Here is a 16,824-nt window from a genome sequence, read left to right on the forward strand (position 1 = left end):
GTTGTAGACCACTGAGACGAATACTCGATCGTAGATTTTTTTTATAATAAACGAGAAAAATTATTTATTTATACGAGCTGTCGGCAAAATATCGATATCGCGTGACACATCCGTGAAATCGAATGGGGCGGACCTATAGTTGAGCGAACGATAAAAATGATCGTGTTTACAAACAAGCGAATGTTTGAATTTCTAACTATACCTGTTTGCAAACACATTTAAAGTTCGTTCTCCCGAGTTTGAGCGTGGAAATCGTTCTCTCTCTCTCTCTCTCTCTCTCTCTCTCTCGGTAAATTTGCGAATCACGCGTATTTACTACGAGTATAGACACGACGAAAGAGTCGGCTTTGTTTTTAGTTGCCATTCATCATTCGAACATCTACACACGGCTTTACATGATAATAATCGTTTCGGAGCAGCTTATTGACTCGCTGACTTTGGAGTCGATGATGCAATTTTTAAATTTAGTATCTCGGCGATTGCGACGAGTGAAGCTCTTGTTGGAAACCAGCAAATGTTAATTTAAAAAATAGGAGTAATTCTAAAATTCCAAAAGAGTTATCATATTTTTGAGGTCATGGTAGATTTCGCATTCTCGTAATTTGATGAATAATGAACAAAATCAGTGTCGAAACTACCTGGGAATCTCGATTCGATTGGAATATTGCATTCGATTTTTCAAAAAGCCGCAAAGTGCATTTCGGAGCACTGCCACCTGCTGCCGCCCCGGTTCGAATAATCAACTTAGCACTCGAAACGCGTTGGAAAGCATGAAGTTTTCAGTCAAAAAACTCGAAAAAAAATGGGAAAAAAAATTCAAAACATCGCGGCCGTACGTTGACACGGTCTCCGGCGTCCCCTCTACAGCTCTCCCTATGTATGTGAAAACGTCAATTCCATCCCCACGCCCGCATTCCATCAGCGGCTCCCACACCCCCTAAACTTCTCTCGGGGGCGTTTTCTCTTCCATATGCGCATGTATATACAGACACGCGCGCGCATCGGCTATCTCTCTCTCTCTCCTCGTCGTTGTGCGCTGCATCGGTATATGCGGGCCGCGTGCTTTGATCGATATACCCGCACGCACACACATCCACCCCGAGATTGTCCCCATCGCCGCTACACATTCGCGGGAGCCGGCGCTGCGATCGCCGCGCCGCCTCTGTACGACCGGCTACTCGGCTACATGTATACATACAGCACATACGCGCTCGCGGGAAGAGAGGGAGTCCGGTCCGCTAGTAACAGGTGGTTCACGTTGGTTGGTCGAATCTCGAGCTGTAGCGCAGCGGCGGCGGCGGCGGCGGCGGCGGCGGCGCCCCTCTCTCTCTTTCTCTCTCTCTGCCGGCGTCTGTGCTTTGTCTCTCTCGCTCCTTCGTGCAGTACGCACTCTCAGCGGCGCATACATACAGCCCCGCGCTACGCGAGAAAGAGAGAAAGAGCAGCGGAGTCGCGACCGACCGCAGTGCGCTCGCAGTACCACGTGCGCTCGGACGCGTTTTTTTCCTGCACTGACGCACCTACACTCGAGATAGAGACTGAGAGAAGAGCAGCTGGCTGCACATCTCGCCGCAAGAGTGAAAAACAGAGGAATCGCATCGCCGAGAGTTGTAGTGAGTGAGAAGTCGGCGCGAAAATTTAAAAGGACACGCCCAAAGCGGAGTATATACAGTATAGTGTTGCCTGCTACTACTGCTGCCGGCAGTTCACAAAACGCCGCGGCGCTGTAGAGGAAGAAAACAGCAGCAGTCGGAGCGCATCGTTCGCAGCAGCAGTGCGCGAGTGTACACAGTCTCGCTCATCGATCGGCCCCAGCCTGCTACTACTGGCCCTATTATTTTTCCGCCCTTCTCGCCCTCCCCCCCCCGGCCCTGGTGCATATACCTACACACAACGTACACACACACACACACACAGTGCAGTGCTCGGAGTATAGAGAATATACAAAACACATCCAGCCGAGTATTCCACACAACTCGCGGAGAGCGAGACTCGCTCGTCCTATACACATACACGCAGGCGCAGTGTGCTCCGGTGCGCGGTTTCGTGATCGTGAGAGGGAGTAATTCGATTTTTGCAAGTGTGCCAGTGAACGACATTCGCCGCAGCGAGGAAACTAGGCTGCAGAGTCGTGTGTTCAGCGAGAGGAAGCTTCGTTAACCGAGGTAAGTACCTAACCCAGACGTCGATACTTCTTGCGGGAATCCCCGGCGATTCGCAGCGTCCACCATATGTTTTATCTCGGCTCGCGTGCGCACACCGCCTCTTGTACACACACACACGGAACCGAGACGCGCACACGTATCCCTGCGATAATACGCGAGAGAGAGAGAGAGAGAGAGAGCGTGCGCGAAATAATATTATTCGCGAAAGCCGCTCTGCCTTTATTTTTAGGCTCGCGCGCGAGTTCGATGGCTGCGCTATACTTCTTCGCGCGGCGGGATCACGTGTGTATTGGCTGCCGCCGCCGCCGCCGCCGCCGCCGCTCTGTGTCTTGTGTATACACATATCGCTCGCGCGCAAGGAGAGAGAAGAGAGGCGGATAGACGTATATAGCGGCTTTTAAAGACGGGGCTGATTAGAGATAAGCCGCAGACGACGAAAGAGATTGTCGGGGGATTGGATAGCCAGCGCGGAGGTCATCGAGCGGACGATCGTTTTTCGACTTTTCTGTCATGATTCCGGGCTTCTTCACGCCGATCACCCATATGCTCCGGTTTTACTCGCAACGACAACGAACCTCGAGCACCTTCTCATACTCGTTATGCTCTGGGAATTGTTTTCTCTCCTCGAAAAAGGGACGCCGCATAATCGCCCGTAGTCGCGAAACAACTTTCGAACCTGCACCCCCTCCCCCACTTATTTGGAATCCACCCGGCGACTTACGCGTTTACACACGCAGAGACGTATACGCGGATATCTCGGGGGGGAGAGGCGAACGAGTTCTGCGCTCTCCGCTCAATTCGGCAGCGTCGGATTTTTCGGTGATAAAAAAAAGCACACACGCCGACGCCGCGAAGAAGAAGAAGAGAGAAGCCGGTTCGAGGAGATGAAAGTCACATACACACACGCGTTCGATAGCGGGACTTTGGGAAAGTACGCGCGTCTCGGGCTGCTCTCGCGCGCACCACCGCAGTGTAAAAAAGATGTGATCGGGCGGATTTTTTCCCTTCACTCTCGAGAGTGAGAGAGAGAGAGGAGGTGGTTTTTTGAGAAAAGGCGATACGCTTTCTTTTTTCACTTCGAAGGAGCAAGCGCGGTTATCGCTATGCGGAGATTATAAGCGAGATAGCGTGCAGCGCATAGGTTGTGTTTGCGATCGATCACACATGTGTGGAAGCTTATCTCTCTCGGTCGAGTATGCGGAGGTACGGATCGATCTCTGCGGGTGAAAAAATCGTCGATGATCGCTTCGAGAGATTGGCCTTGAGTCCCTGACTCTTCTGTGCATCTGTCTCTCTCTCTCTCTCTCTCTCGAAAAGCCGCGTGTAACACACAGTATAGCTAGGCACTACAATATTCCCGTAAACCGGTTACTCGCGCCGGCCGCCTTCGTCATTTCTTCACCTTGTGCTTTTTCCAGCGAGAGTAGGGAAAAAATGCGACGAGCTTATGTGCACACATGCGCGCGACACAATATAAACCGCCGCCGCCGCCGCCGCGGTTGCAACGCGCATTTCCGCCTCGCGGTCTCTATTTTTAGCCCCCGCGTATACTCTTTAATCTTTCTCGCGCGCGAGATTTTGACGGCGTCAATAATAATAATCTATTCTCGAGAGCGCGTCACTCTTGGATCATTCACTGCGCCATTATATTCCAGAGAGAGAGAGAGAAATCTTTCGGTAGCAGTATATACACAGCTCGTCGTCGTGCAGTCGCAGTCATGCTCCGCAGAGCGTCCCTTCGGCCGTCAATTTCACTTCATCGCCGGCACTCGTAAACTTCTCTCTCTCTCTCTCTCTCTCTCTCTCTCTCTCTCTCTCTCTCTCTCTCTATCTCTCTCCGTCGCTTGCGCAAAAAGTCGTCCTCGTCGTGCTTTCTAAACAATAATCCTCCAGCCTATAACCCCTTCGCGAATCGAAGTCGTTCCTTTATTTTTCGTGTCCGAAGAGCGCATTAAGTACAAGGGTCCATTGACCGGCTCACGCAAGCACGTGGGAGAGGCAGTAGCAGCGGCGGCGCATTCATACATCGCGATAGGATAGCGGAGGGGGGAGTGAGAGGCGCGAGCGCGCGGATGATCTCACTGTAGTGTGTGTATATAGTCGAGAGAGCCGCCGGCGACTCTGATGTGGAAGTAGGTCTCTAACGCGGATTTCGCGCGCGACGACGACTATGATGATGTGAGACGACGCGCTCTCTTTGTATAGTCTGCGCGGACGGTTGAAAGTGCGCCGAGAGAGAGAGAGAGAGACTCGTTGAGATAATAGGGTTTTTCCTTTCGGCTCGTCGCGCGCGCTGGATTCCCGCGTGGTGTATGCAACGATGTGCTTTCCTCTTTTTTGAGGAAAATCCGATTCTGTATTGTGCGGTGGTGTGTTTATTCTCCTAAAATAAAAAATACACATTCTGAGAGCTTATCGCAGGCTCGGCTGTGTTCACGTGCTAGATAAACTAGTTCGCGTACGGCACGTCAATCCGTTATTCGCCTCGCGCGCGCACGCGCGCGATAATTCGCCGAGTTTCAACACATTTCCATCTCTTTCTCTCACTCTAGCCGACTATAACGCGACAATTGTTTACACTCGCGCATTGAAATGGAACAGCTGCCGGATGTCAAACACCGAAACGTCGCGCGCGAAAACAAGAAGCATTAGAAAACGTCGTTTCTATTTCCCTCTCTATCGCAATGTCTATAGAACGATTTCGAAATTATACTAGTCCTACCGGGTATAGTATGAAATAGACTCTTCATTTAATACATATTCGCGCGATGAATCACGGTCTTTTGTGCTGCACAGCCGAGGAAGAAACGCGCGCCGCCGCGCTTCAGAGAAATTTCTCTCAGCAGCGCCTATACCGGCGAGTTTCACCTTCGTTATTAGAAGGACGCGATGGGTGTAATTGTATTTGTAATAATAACGAAAACTCGTTCGATATTTTTAAATATATGAATCCCAAAAATTTCTCTGAAAAGATCTCGATTTCCCCGCTCCTCCTTAAAAAAAAAAAAAACAAGAAAAAACCAGCACCGATCGATCACCAAGCTTGTTTTTTCTGTCTCTCCCACAGTGAAAGGAGTAAAGGGCGCGATGCGTTAATTCGTTCGAATCCTCCAAACGACGACGAACACACAGCATCAGGTTCAAGCGCCTCTCTCGAGACAGGTCCAGCAAGAGAGTCAAGAAGACGTTCCAACGAGAGAAGAAGAAGAAGAGAAGAGGGAGGGAAAGAGACAGCTAGAGAGAGAGAGAGAGAGAGAGGGAGCGAAAAGCCGAAGAATGGAGTTTTACGACGTGGGAACCAGCGCCCTTGGGGAGCTCTGGGATTCCTACCTCGTTGAATCGGTGAGTTGTGTGCATGTGCATCGCCTATGGCCTTAACTCGGAATTGATTTATTTAACGCGCCCCCGTATACGCGTTATGTATAGGTGTGTGTATATATATATATATATATATATATATATATATATATATATATATATATATATATATATATATATATATATATATATATATATATATAAATACGTGTACGGCCCTGATCTCGTTGGAAAACCGGGGAATTCTATACTGTATATAATACACACTCTCTTTCTCTCGAGGAGAGGGACACCTTTCTTTAATTTATGTAACAAGAGATACATCGTGAAATTCACACGCGGCCGCGGTTTGCTTCAGTCGGGCTTGTTATACTTTCACTAAAGTTTTATGTCGCTACTTTGGCTCTCCTTAATCGAGCCTGGTATCGATAAACGATGTATAATGGAAACTACAATTCGCCCGAGCTATGAATTTCTTATACACTGTCTTACTATAGGTATACTCGTACTCCGATAATGTTGTCGTTTATAATTTGCGTAAAGCGAGCTTCGATTGTTCTTCTGATTCATGAATTATAAAGAGAGGCTCCGCGATGTTTATAAACGAAACTTTGGCGCCGATAACGTGAGTTAGTCATGCGACTCTGGGACACGCACGTGGTGTTTGCACGATTTTACGAATTTAATAGTTTCTTTAATGCTGTTGTATGTTTCATAAACTAAGGCGTAAATGCGTCTTTGAAAAACTAATGCTGCGATTTTTCCAAGAACGCTTTATCTCGCTGCTTACATCTCCCAAGAACGCCTCGATTCAGCAGAGATGTATAACTTTACGCAGCACTGTTTCTTCCAGAGAACTCGAGCGAAGCGTCTTTGGTCATCGCTATTATCTACGCGATCTATACACGCGATAACGTGTCATTCCCGAGCGATGACTTCGATTTGGGCACAGGTCTAAACGACCACTAATAGTTTCAGTGAATCACCTTGCGCACTTGCTATTATCGACTTTCCGTACATATATAATTCTCCTTCAAATACAATACATAACGCACATCATTATCATCGGCGGCGCGTCGAGTAGCTCAGCCAAAGCCGTGAGTGTACACGGATAAAGCGGAAAACTTCGCGTTTTCTTTTTTTATTCCTCAACTCTCGCGCTTGAAACGTGCTTTTGACTACATTAGCCGCAAACATATGTTGCGCTCTGTACAAGATACGGGCAGGTGAGGTAGATTTTTTCCTTCAGCCATAAGTACTATTGCACACTAATATGCGTACGAATAATCGCGTTATCTGTGATTTATTTTTAACGCGGCATGTTACAAGTGTCGAGAAGGTTAGACCAATCGCGGATGGTGTCGTGCGCTCGTTATATTGCGCAAGAGAAAAACAAACTCGAGAATGTATAATTGTATAACGCGTTTACCCTATTTTTTGCGAGCGATAAGCAGGGGCCGTTTTTATCTAACCGCAGAGAGAGAGGGAGAGGCGATAATGTATAATAAATACAATAGTGTTATACGTGCAATGCATCGCACGCCTCCGCGCTGTTATCGCTCTGGATGCGCGAACGAGCTTGAAATAATTGGGTCAAGTGTCTTGTATCGTTACGGCGAGTGTTTAATCGCTGTAAAATTTTGTCGAAAAGACGCATTCGTGCGAACTCAAGAAAATCGCGTAATACTTTTCTCAAATATTTTCCACCGCCGAGTCGTACGTCTGACCTATAGGCTAATGAATTACCGCAGGATTGTAATACCAGTGCGTCTTTATAACCCCACATACGTACATATGCGTATAATAACTCCGCACTAACCGTTGATTACAAACAAACTCGAAAAGCTGCGAGGCTTATCGAGCGTATGCGCGCGAAGCTTGTACAGGTGCTGCTCCCGAACGCGCCGATGACATTAATGACACAGGTGCTTTATGCCGTTCCATTTTTCTTTTTTTATTCTCTTGCTCTCTAGCCAGCTCCTACACACACACACACACATACACACTTTATCGCTAATCGTGATCCCTCGCGCGCAAGTACTCGTAAAAGTACGTATGTACAGTGTGTGTGTACCATACGAGCTTACATGCACGTACGTACACGGCCGCGAGTATTTTCCTCTTACGAAATAACAGAAGCGCTGCACGCGCGCGATTATATACCTGCGCGAGCGCAATGTTTTCTACGCTGAAAGCTTATGTGTGTGTGTGTGTGTGTTTTTCGCGATGGAAAATATTGTTCTCTCGTGCATAAGCATAATTGTGACCCAGTTGGGTTGGATATTAAGCTTTTCAATTTCGTCGCGGTCAAGGTATGCCGAGTAATCCACGAGCAGATGGTCGCGCGAAGATTCGCCGGAAAAGAGATCGAATCGGAGCTGTAAGCATGAATATCGTGTCGCCTTATCGGCTGTGTATTATACATTCTTGTAATTTCAGCGCTTTTAATAAAACAATACGTCTCCGCGCTGATAAGCGCGACGGCTTTAATTCGAGGTATACAACGCGACTTGTTTCAGCTTAAAAAGCTCTAATACACAGCGCAATGTTTACCCAAGCGACGCATCGACACCTTTTTCCCGTCGACGACAAGCACACTTAATAGAAAGAAAAAAAACGTGAGCATCGATCCGATATCTCTTTCCGTCTATATACTTTTTTTTGTCTCCAATCCTACACAAACGCACACGCGCTCGCGTGTCCGGTGCGAATCGGCCTCCTTTTTTTCGCTTTCCGCTTCCGTCAGCCAAAGATGATAGTACATAACGTGCGTACAGTAATACGAAAAACGCGAGGCTGTGCGAGAAGACGACGCTCGTCCTTGGAATATCCAAGAGTAGCATCACATCCAATGCGATCATCGCGTAGAGAGACTCTCGATTCAGCGAGTTATATTGGACGCAATTGACTCTCGCCGCGCTGCTCTGCAGATGCGTCGATAAGAAGACGGATCGAGCTTATGCTATACACAGTATATAGCTCTCCTCGGCTTTTCCGCTGCATATTTTTTTTTTTTTTTAGACGTACGACGCTCGTACACAATGTGTCGCTACTGCGCGGCTCGCGCGCGTTATCGCGTCGATTGAACGCGGGCGTGTATGACGTTTCGGTGCGCGCGCGCGCGCGAGCTTATCGAAGGAAACGCGCGCCGAGAGAGAGAGAGAGAGAGAGAGAGAGAGAGAGAGAGATAAACCCGTGCGCGAGGTCTACTCGGTCACGAGCAGAGCGAGCGTATGCTGGACTCTCGAGGGTTACCGGGCCAGTGGAGCTGAAAATTTTCTTCCTCCTTGTTCCCGACTTGCTGAACACTATATGGAGTATATTACACTCTTTTTTTGCTATACACTTCTGCTTCCGCCTTCGTGTCTACCATGACCCTATATCCACAATCCACAACAATAAATCACCGATCACTGCAGCGACTCGTGCGAATCATCGATCGCAGCTTATCAGCTCCAGCGTTCCGTCCCTGATTTCATTTATTCGCACAACTCTGTATATATCCGCATTTCGATGTATACCGCACGCTCGCTCGCTCGCGCATAAGCGATAAAAGCTGCGCCGCTCTAAAAATACACCGCGACGATCGTTCCGAATAGAGAGCCCTACTGTCCTCTCATCATCTCCTTCTGGAAATTATAGTGGCAAAAAATCACCTCTGCAAACGATACGCCTTTTCGCGAATAGCTACTCTTGCATCAGCCTCGAAAAAGCAATAACGCGTATTCGCGTGGGCGGCCGAGAGAGACCTTATATCGCAGGCGTAATCTGCGCACACGTATATAGTCGGCCGCGATAATACCGGGGTATTGTAAAGTTTGCCTTCCGCTACAGGTATTGCAGGCTTTTTTCCTCAATTTTCGTTCGCGCGCGGAGATGAGGAAAATCCCCGTTTGTTTATAGTCGGATAGCAGTAGGATGTGCAGCGGCGAGATAAGGCTCTGTGTATACGTTTTATTATATACTCGAATCACGGGGAGGGATCGTTGCTCAACCGGCCGGGATTTACGAATCGAATATGTGTATAGTATAAAGCAGAGATTTTGCGGAATATTCGAGCGACACGTGGTCGCGCAGATGGTGCAGTCGCGCTCGCGATTTCATCATGGCCGCGTTGTTGCACTCGCCTCCGTGATTGCGCGCGCTCACTTCGGATCTCTCAATTTTTCTGGCCTCGTTTAGCTCTATCTCTCTCTCTTTGCGTGTAATTACATACGCTGTGCTGCGCCGCGCGTATAGCCCGAATATAATTCGATTATAAACTCGCGCGTCCTCCGATTTTTTATCCTCCTTTTCTTAACGTTTTTTAAAGAATAACTATACGATATTTTTTCTAAGCGATAAGAATAAAAGTTCGCAACACACAACACGCTCGGCTTATCGATCGACAACCCGCTGTGTACACAAAAAAAAAGAGCCTGACGAAACGTCAACTACTGCGGCAACGGAGAGAGAGAGAGAGAGAGAGAGACGCGTCGGAATTTCCGGACTAGCCTACTCTCCGCTCTCGGAAAATCCAGATAGCATTTTTGTCGGCGATAAGTGAGAGACAGGACGAAATAAATGTATCATACGTTATAATACCTTGCACTAAAACAGCGGCTGCGAATCTTTATAATTTCGCAGCGGCGGGCTGTTACAGTTAGCAGTGCGCAAAGAGAGTATAGCCATGCGCTCTTTACAGTTAACTGCAGCGCCTCGTCGCGGCCTTGAGTGCAAGTATAACCCCTGCAATGCGATGAGCACACCGTCGACTGCAGTGAACTACTGCAGTATACTGATCTTCTTATGGAGTAAAGGTTTCCTTTTAGACTCTCTCTCTCTCTCTCTCTCTCTCTCTCTCTCTCTCTCTCTCTCTCTCGCGAAGGCGTGAAGCGAGAGAGCCCATTGTGCTGCTGGCTTGCGTTCTTGGAAAGTTCTGTGGGCTGTGTGTACTATTATTATATATAGGGGACAATTCGTCTTCGCTCGTGATTTTTTCTCTCATTTCGTTTCGTCGCGCTAGTTGTTGTATTATTACAGGGGAGGGGATATTTTGTAAGGATTACATTTTCTCTAGTATAGCTTGAATATTCTCGGGCTGCGCGCGTATACTTTTTATCATTCGCGGCGCAGCGGCGGAGAGAACCGGTAGGTCGAGTCTCGACGACGCTCTCTTCCAATTATATAAGCTCCGAAATCCTCGAAAAAGGAGAAAATCCTCGCGTAGACAGACACAGAAACGCTACCCTCTTTTAAAAAGTCGGAGATAGATATAGAGAGCTACCTGCCGCTCTCGGGCAACAGGTTCCCCCTTGGAAATTCTCAGGTGATAGACCCTCGTGCCTCTCGGAAAACCGGCGTTTTCCCACAGAGGCTACTCAGAAGGAAAGCCGCACGCTCAAACGCGCGTGATTCGGCCTTTAAAGCGAGTATACATATATATATCTTCCTGCGAGACAATCCTTATGGCTGCGCTCGCGGGGAACAGCACTGTACACACAGCGAGCGACCCCAAGCCGCGCTTGGAATAGCGGCTCGGTATTGGTCGCCGCGGAGCGTCATGGAAAGGAAGGTGGAAGGCAGGAGAGAGAAGCAGAGAAGAAGAAGGTTTGGAGGAGAGTCGAGGACGTTCACCTTTTTTCGTAACTCTCGGTGGCATCCACCTGCTTATGTATACTTGTGTGAGGAGCGCGAGAAGGAGAGGGGAGAGGAGGGACGCTTCCGCCCAAATAGTCCTCGCGCGGTGGCCCCTCGCTGCCGCCATCGCATGATCGAGGCGTTGGCTCTTTTCGGGGCCAAGGAACTCGCGCAGGAAAGGAGCCGCGGCCTCAGGATTTTATAATGTCAAGCGCGGCTATTATACCCGTCGCATGCGTTATGCGCGTTGGCCGGCCGGCTTTTTTTGGTAGCACCGGCTGAAAAATAATCGCTCGGAGATCTCTCAAGGCTGTGAGTTAATGGGAGCTGCGAGCGTACAGTTTCCAAGGACTAAATGTAATTGGCTCGGATTCAAGCGCACCGTCAAAAGTTCCTGCGGTTACTCGTACCGCACACGCGTGCATCGCCCAATTTTGAAAAAAATCGTACCTCAAAACACGCACCGGTCTCTTATAGGAAGACACAGCCATGGCACATTCCTCACGCGCGGACTGTTTGCGCAAAGTCGTCGCTCTATGCGGTCGCGAGTCAGCGAAATAACTGCAGCAGCAGCAGCGAAAATTGCCGAGTTCCGCGCTGCGCTCACCTGGCCGTTCGCGGTAGCTATATCTCGCGGCACTGCTCATCTAATGCCAATAATAAAACGCCCCGAGTCAGATGGATAGCGCGCCGATGAAAATGAAAACGTGCGCGGGACATCGTGGATGGATGCTATAACGTGTATAAGAAGAGAGTTCGTTGGATGCGGCTTCCGCCGGAAGAAGCCTGGCCGGAAGTTGTAGTATAGCGTAGACTCTCTGGGATAGGAAAGAGAGAGAGAGAGAGAGATAAGAGGGAGTGTGTGTATAGCTGGAAGGGTCCTCTCTATCGAGTCGAGTGGAAAAAAGTGAATTTTGAAAAAAGTTTTCGTAACGGTCATTACGCACAGCTCTGTATGGCAAAACCTTCGACTCGATCTCTTTCGCGAAAACCTCCACTCGTGTCGCCGTTGCGTATAACATGCAGAGCGAGAAGTAGTCGCTCCGCGCGGAAAAAGTTTTTGCGCGCTCAGCCGTGTGCGTGCGCTCTCGGCTGTGGCGCGACCTTCAACTTGACCGCTTGTCCGCAGGTCCTTGACCCGCGGGCTCCCAACTCTCGCGCTTATATATTATTGAGAAATTGAAGTTTCATCGTTATTATTAATATTATACAGCCCGACGTGAAATGACGACTGCAGAGACGCTGCGGTTTCGGGAGGAATGTCCCCTAAGCTCAAGCGACTCTACCTATATACATACCTCGAAGTAATGAGATATTTATTGGGGGTCTCGGCGCTAGTGTCGCGGCAGGCTATTGTTTGGAGATTTCACTAATTGGAAAGCTGTTTCCGTTTTTCATTATACAAATCGATGCGAGAGCCGCTTACGCGATTCATTATACGCTAATGCCATTCGCGGAGCGCTTCGTGCGATCGTAGAGTCGAGATATACACCGGGGCGTTCTAGAATGGTAATTTAATTGCGCCGGTTGCACGAAAAATAATACGTCGCTGACCGAACGATATCGCTCCTGTTTCAACGCGCCGCGCGGACTCCTGGAATGCCGAGTCCCGCTATATACCGTCTCTATATATATAGATGCATCAGGCAGCTATAACACGTGACTAATACCCCTTTCCCTCCTCTGTTGCAGAGCCTGAGCCATGACGCCCTCATGGGTAAGGACGACGACTGGAGCTGCAGCATCGGCTCGGCCAGTCTTCGGGACTGCAAGCAGACGTCCTTCGGCGTGGTGCTGCGGGACCGGCTCATGACCGATGCCGCCCTCGGTGGACCCAAGCCCATCAAGTCCGAGCATAGCTACAGCATGTTGGCCTGCAGTCCTCCGCCCACCATCACCACGACCGCCTCCAGTGGAACCGGGGTCAGCAGACTTCAGCAGCAGAGTCATCAAGCCGTCGACCACCATGTGTCCGGGGTCTTCGCGGGGGCTATCGTCTGCACGAGCGAACCCAGCAGACTGGATGGTGAGCTCTTGTTTTCGATTTTTTGTTTCATTTATAAAAGTTTTTATATTTCGATTGATGATAGATTGCTATAGCTTGTCTCATTTTACGTTCTCAAATGTTCGCGCGCTTTGACCTTGAAGTCTTGAGCTAGTGCAGTCGAATTTGTAAACACTACTCGCATCGTGTCCCCAACTTCCCATCAGTAATCGATAATTGTCGTTGCAGTGACGGATATGGAAGAAGAATGCTACCCGGCCATCTCCATGAACACAGCGTCCGGCAGGGATTCCTCGAGATCATCGCCCGTCTCGTTCGTCACTGCCTCCGACAGCGTCGAGCTGACGAGGCCGGACGTCTGCATCGACGAGGACGAAGCCGAGAGCTGCACTAAAATCAAGGGCGAACCTCTCAGTGCTCCCTGCAGTCCCTGCGCTTCGAATCCGACGATTCTCATCGAGGACAACAAGAGCACCATGGCCATCTCGCCGCACAGCCTACACCTGACCGGCTTCGCCTCGCAGACCAGCGACAGCGAGGACGAGGATGAGGAGATGCAACAGGTATGCCGGCGAGAGAATCTGCTTTACCTTGGGAGCGAGAACCCGTTTCTCGCATTCCATTAGTAGCCGCGGAGACTTTTTCCTCCACGAATACTTTTTTGAGAACGTACGTGCTGAGCGATCTGTGACCCCTTTTGCAGGAATTCAAAGTCGAGACCTTCGAGGTGCCCATCGAGGACGACGTGATCGACCAGACCTCGAGCCAGGAACTCCCACCCACGCCTCCGAGCAGTGCGAGCTCCGACAGCGAGGGCACGGTCTCTGCCTCTTGTTCACCCGAACGCAGGGATTCCCACGGCTCCGTCCACGTTCAGAGCCTCCGAGGCTTCCTACAGCCCAGGCTATACGTCACGACGAACGGCACCATCAGCCAACACGCCGCCAGCACGCGTCAACCCATTCACACGCCCCTCATCTCTTGTCAACCGGTAAGCATTGATTTCGCTGCGCTTACGCACTAAGTAGTTTTGTCGGTTTACACGCATTCACTATAATATCGATCGCTTGCTGCGTTACAGAAGGGCTCTACGGGTGTGCTTGTACTCACCGAGGAGGAGAAGAGGACATTGATCGCCGAAGGCTACCCAGTGCCGACGAAGCTGCCTCTCACCAAGCAGGAGGAGAAATCGCTGAAGAAAGTGCGCAGGAAAATCAAGAACAAGGTTCGTTGACGAAAATTATGGACGAAATTATGTATAAGCTTGAAAGTACGAGGTTCTAACGCAAATGTGCTGGTTTCCGCAGATCTCCGCGCAAGAGTCGCGCAGGAAGAAGAAGGAGTACATGGACGGCCTGGAGAGGCGAGTGACGCTGCTGACGAACGAGAACTCGACCTACAGGGAAAAGGTCTCCACGCTGGAAACCACCAATCGCCAGCTGCTCAAGGAGCTGCAGCGTCTCCAGGCGATAATCCAACGAAACAAGTCTTCCTAAACGTATTCCTCCGCGTCGAATCTGCCTCGCAGGAGCTCGGTAGACTAAAATATTTAAAAAATGAAAGAAAGAAAGGAAAGAAAACCGTTGTCCCGCGGAGCTGACGCTATAGAGAAAGTTTCATAGGAAGTCAATGCTTCTCGACTGAGCGAGTTATATTATAACACTACAACCACGATAAAGCTATGAACATTTTGTCCAGAAATGTCACGGTTAGCATTTAATGATTAACTTTATTATATATAGAGAGATATATGTAGCATATAGGGAGACAGAGCGGCATGGTGCCTTTGTTAGAAAATATTGATAGCAACTCGAGCTTGCACTCAGATATTTTTCAGAGTATACGGACTTGTGGCCTTTACGCCAATTACGTCTTTGTTGTATAATGCAGTCACGGGCTTCTCTTTCTGTCTGTGTGTGTGTCTTTTCTTGCGTCCGGAGCCCCAAAGAGAAAGAAAGTTTAGGGACCTAAAATATTTTATCTAAAAGTTTACATTACCATTTACAGAGTTATTCTAGGATAGCGTGCTAAACGACTGTACACGAGTTGATCGTGCTAATCAAATTTTGTTGTTCGTGTGCGGAAACCTGGGGCTGGTTTATATAAGTTTTATACCCTCGCGCGTTCTGCACGCATTATATTTGAAGGAACGTTTTCAGCTCTACAGATCATGTATATATAGAAAGGTTTTTTTCTTTGCGAGGCAACGAAAATGAAATTTTCTCGAGTCATGTCTTACTTTAACGCGATACATATTGCTCTTGTGGTCATAATGTCTTCATTATTGACTGTTGCCAAATCATCGGGAGACGTGCAAGTGAGTTGCGAGTTATCATACAAATCAACTTTGTTTCATCAGCATCATTATTATTATCATCATTTTACCCCTTATTTTTACTCTTTTAAAGAAAAAATTATATTATAATTTACACGTGTGATTGAGCGAACGCTTTGGACTTTTTTTTTATCTGACATGGATAAGTATATGATGAGGAGAGGATTTTGAGCACAGGCACATTTTACGAAACACTACTCTAGATGTTTTTAAAGAATAATTAAAATCTGTCAATGCCTGCCGAATTAATGGCTTAAAAAGATCTCGTTGTAATGCAAATCATAGATATATTATATATAGAATTATATGAAAAAATATTTGATATTTTTTGCAGATTTATGTATACGTCTTTTTCTACACTACGAAAGAAAAAATTATGATTTTTCAATCAATCCATATGTAATACTGCACTCGTTAAACTGATAATTTTTAATAGCGTGTGCTTTGTTTCGAATGGCGCTCTTCTGCGTCCAAATAGTACGATACAAATTACTTATCGAAGACTTATTTTGTCGATTGTTTCTTTTTTTTTATTTGAGAGAAAAAGACGAGATATGAAAAAGAAAAATATACACGAAAATCATATATTCTATAACGAGTTTTTATAAAATTATATTTGCGCCGTATTTTAAAGATATATTTCACTTTATATACATGTTATAACATATGGCACTTGTATATTTTATATACGAGAAAGTATGTAGAGAATATATACGCAATGAGTATAGGAGAGATATACGAGTGGCTATCATCAATTTTTGCGACAGATCTACAATCGTGTTGTTTCGTGTTACTTGTTGTATAAAAGAAAACTATTGCATTACAGACATTTCTTTTTCGCGGTGCCGCCTGCGCGTCCTGCAAGCGTCACCGCGCTCAGATATATGCGCGTCTAAATGTTAATAATATTTTATTTATGATAAAATATATGAGAGTGAGAGATAAACCGAGAGAAAGTATATTATTATTATTATTATTATTATTATTATTATTATATAGGCGAGAGAGGGTGATATATCTATATGGAAATCGTGTATATTATGCGACGAACTTGTGGAATGAAGAAAACAGGGGAAAAAAACATAACTATATGGAAGACAAACATGAATCTACATGCTATATATACACGAAGAGCGTTTTGTAAGTTAAAGAACGATATTTTTCTGCGCTGTATATGTGAATGCGAATAAAGCGATATGTCACGTTATACATTCTACTATTTTTCGCATACATATACCTCACACTGGATAGATCGACTGGGTGTTGTCAGACAATAATATAAGAAAAAGATAAATAAAATAAAAAATAAAACTAGTGCGACCCAAGAAAAAAAAACAACTGCCTCGTTCGTTCATTTCTTTCACCTTGATTTTATCCGGCGA

At 47.5% G+C, this 16,824-nt stretch overlaps 1 protein-coding gene across 2 annotated transcripts; it reads left to right on the top strand.

Annotated features, from left to right (window-relative positions):
- The first annotated feature begins 1,285 nt into the window (after positions 1–1,285).
- Positions 1,286–16,777, top strand: LOC100120780 (cyclic AMP response element-binding protein A). 2 transcript variants are annotated; one of them, XM_003425628.5, is made up of 7 exons: positions 1,286–2,165; positions 5,233–5,507; positions 12,795–13,128; positions 13,336–13,670; positions 13,811–14,098; positions 14,189–14,332; positions 14,415–16,777. In XM_003425628.5, exons 2-7 carry the CDS (start codon positions 5,442–5,444, stop codon positions 14,601–14,603), a joined length of 1,356 nt encoding a protein of 451 aa, XP_003425676.1. In that variant the 5' UTR covers positions 1,286–2,165; positions 5,233–5,441; the 3' UTR covers positions 14,604–16,777. The 2 variants fall into 2 exon arrangements, with proteins under 2 accessions (XP_003425676.1, XP_031783769.1); XM_031927909.2 differs by lacking the exon at positions 5,233–5,507 and having other exon boundaries at positions 1,288–2,165.
- Positions 16,778–16,824: the final 47 nt, after the last annotated feature.

This window comes from Nasonia vitripennis, chromosome 3, assembly GCF_009193385.2.
Source record: "Nasonia vitripennis strain AsymCx chromosome 3, Nvit_psr_1.1, whole genome shotgun sequence".
Classification (NCBI taxonomy): Eukaryota; Metazoa; Arthropoda; class Insecta; order Hymenoptera; family Pteromalidae; genus Nasonia; species Nasonia vitripennis.

Excerpts from the sequence above, each read along its gene's own strand:
- LOC100120780 (XM_003425628.5), top strand. The coding sequence starts at position 5,442 with ATGGAGTTTTACGACGTGGGAACCAGCGCCCTTGGGGAGCTCTGGGAT. Across the intron at positions 5,508-12,794 it reads ATTCCTACCTCGTTGAATCG|AGCCTGAGCCATGACGCCCT; the intron begins GTGAGTTGTGTG and ends CCTCTGTTGCAG. Across the intron at positions 13,129-13,335 it reads CGAACCCAGCAGACTGGATG|TGACGGATATGGAAGAAGAA; the intron begins GTGAGCTCTTGT and ends TTGTCGTTGCAG.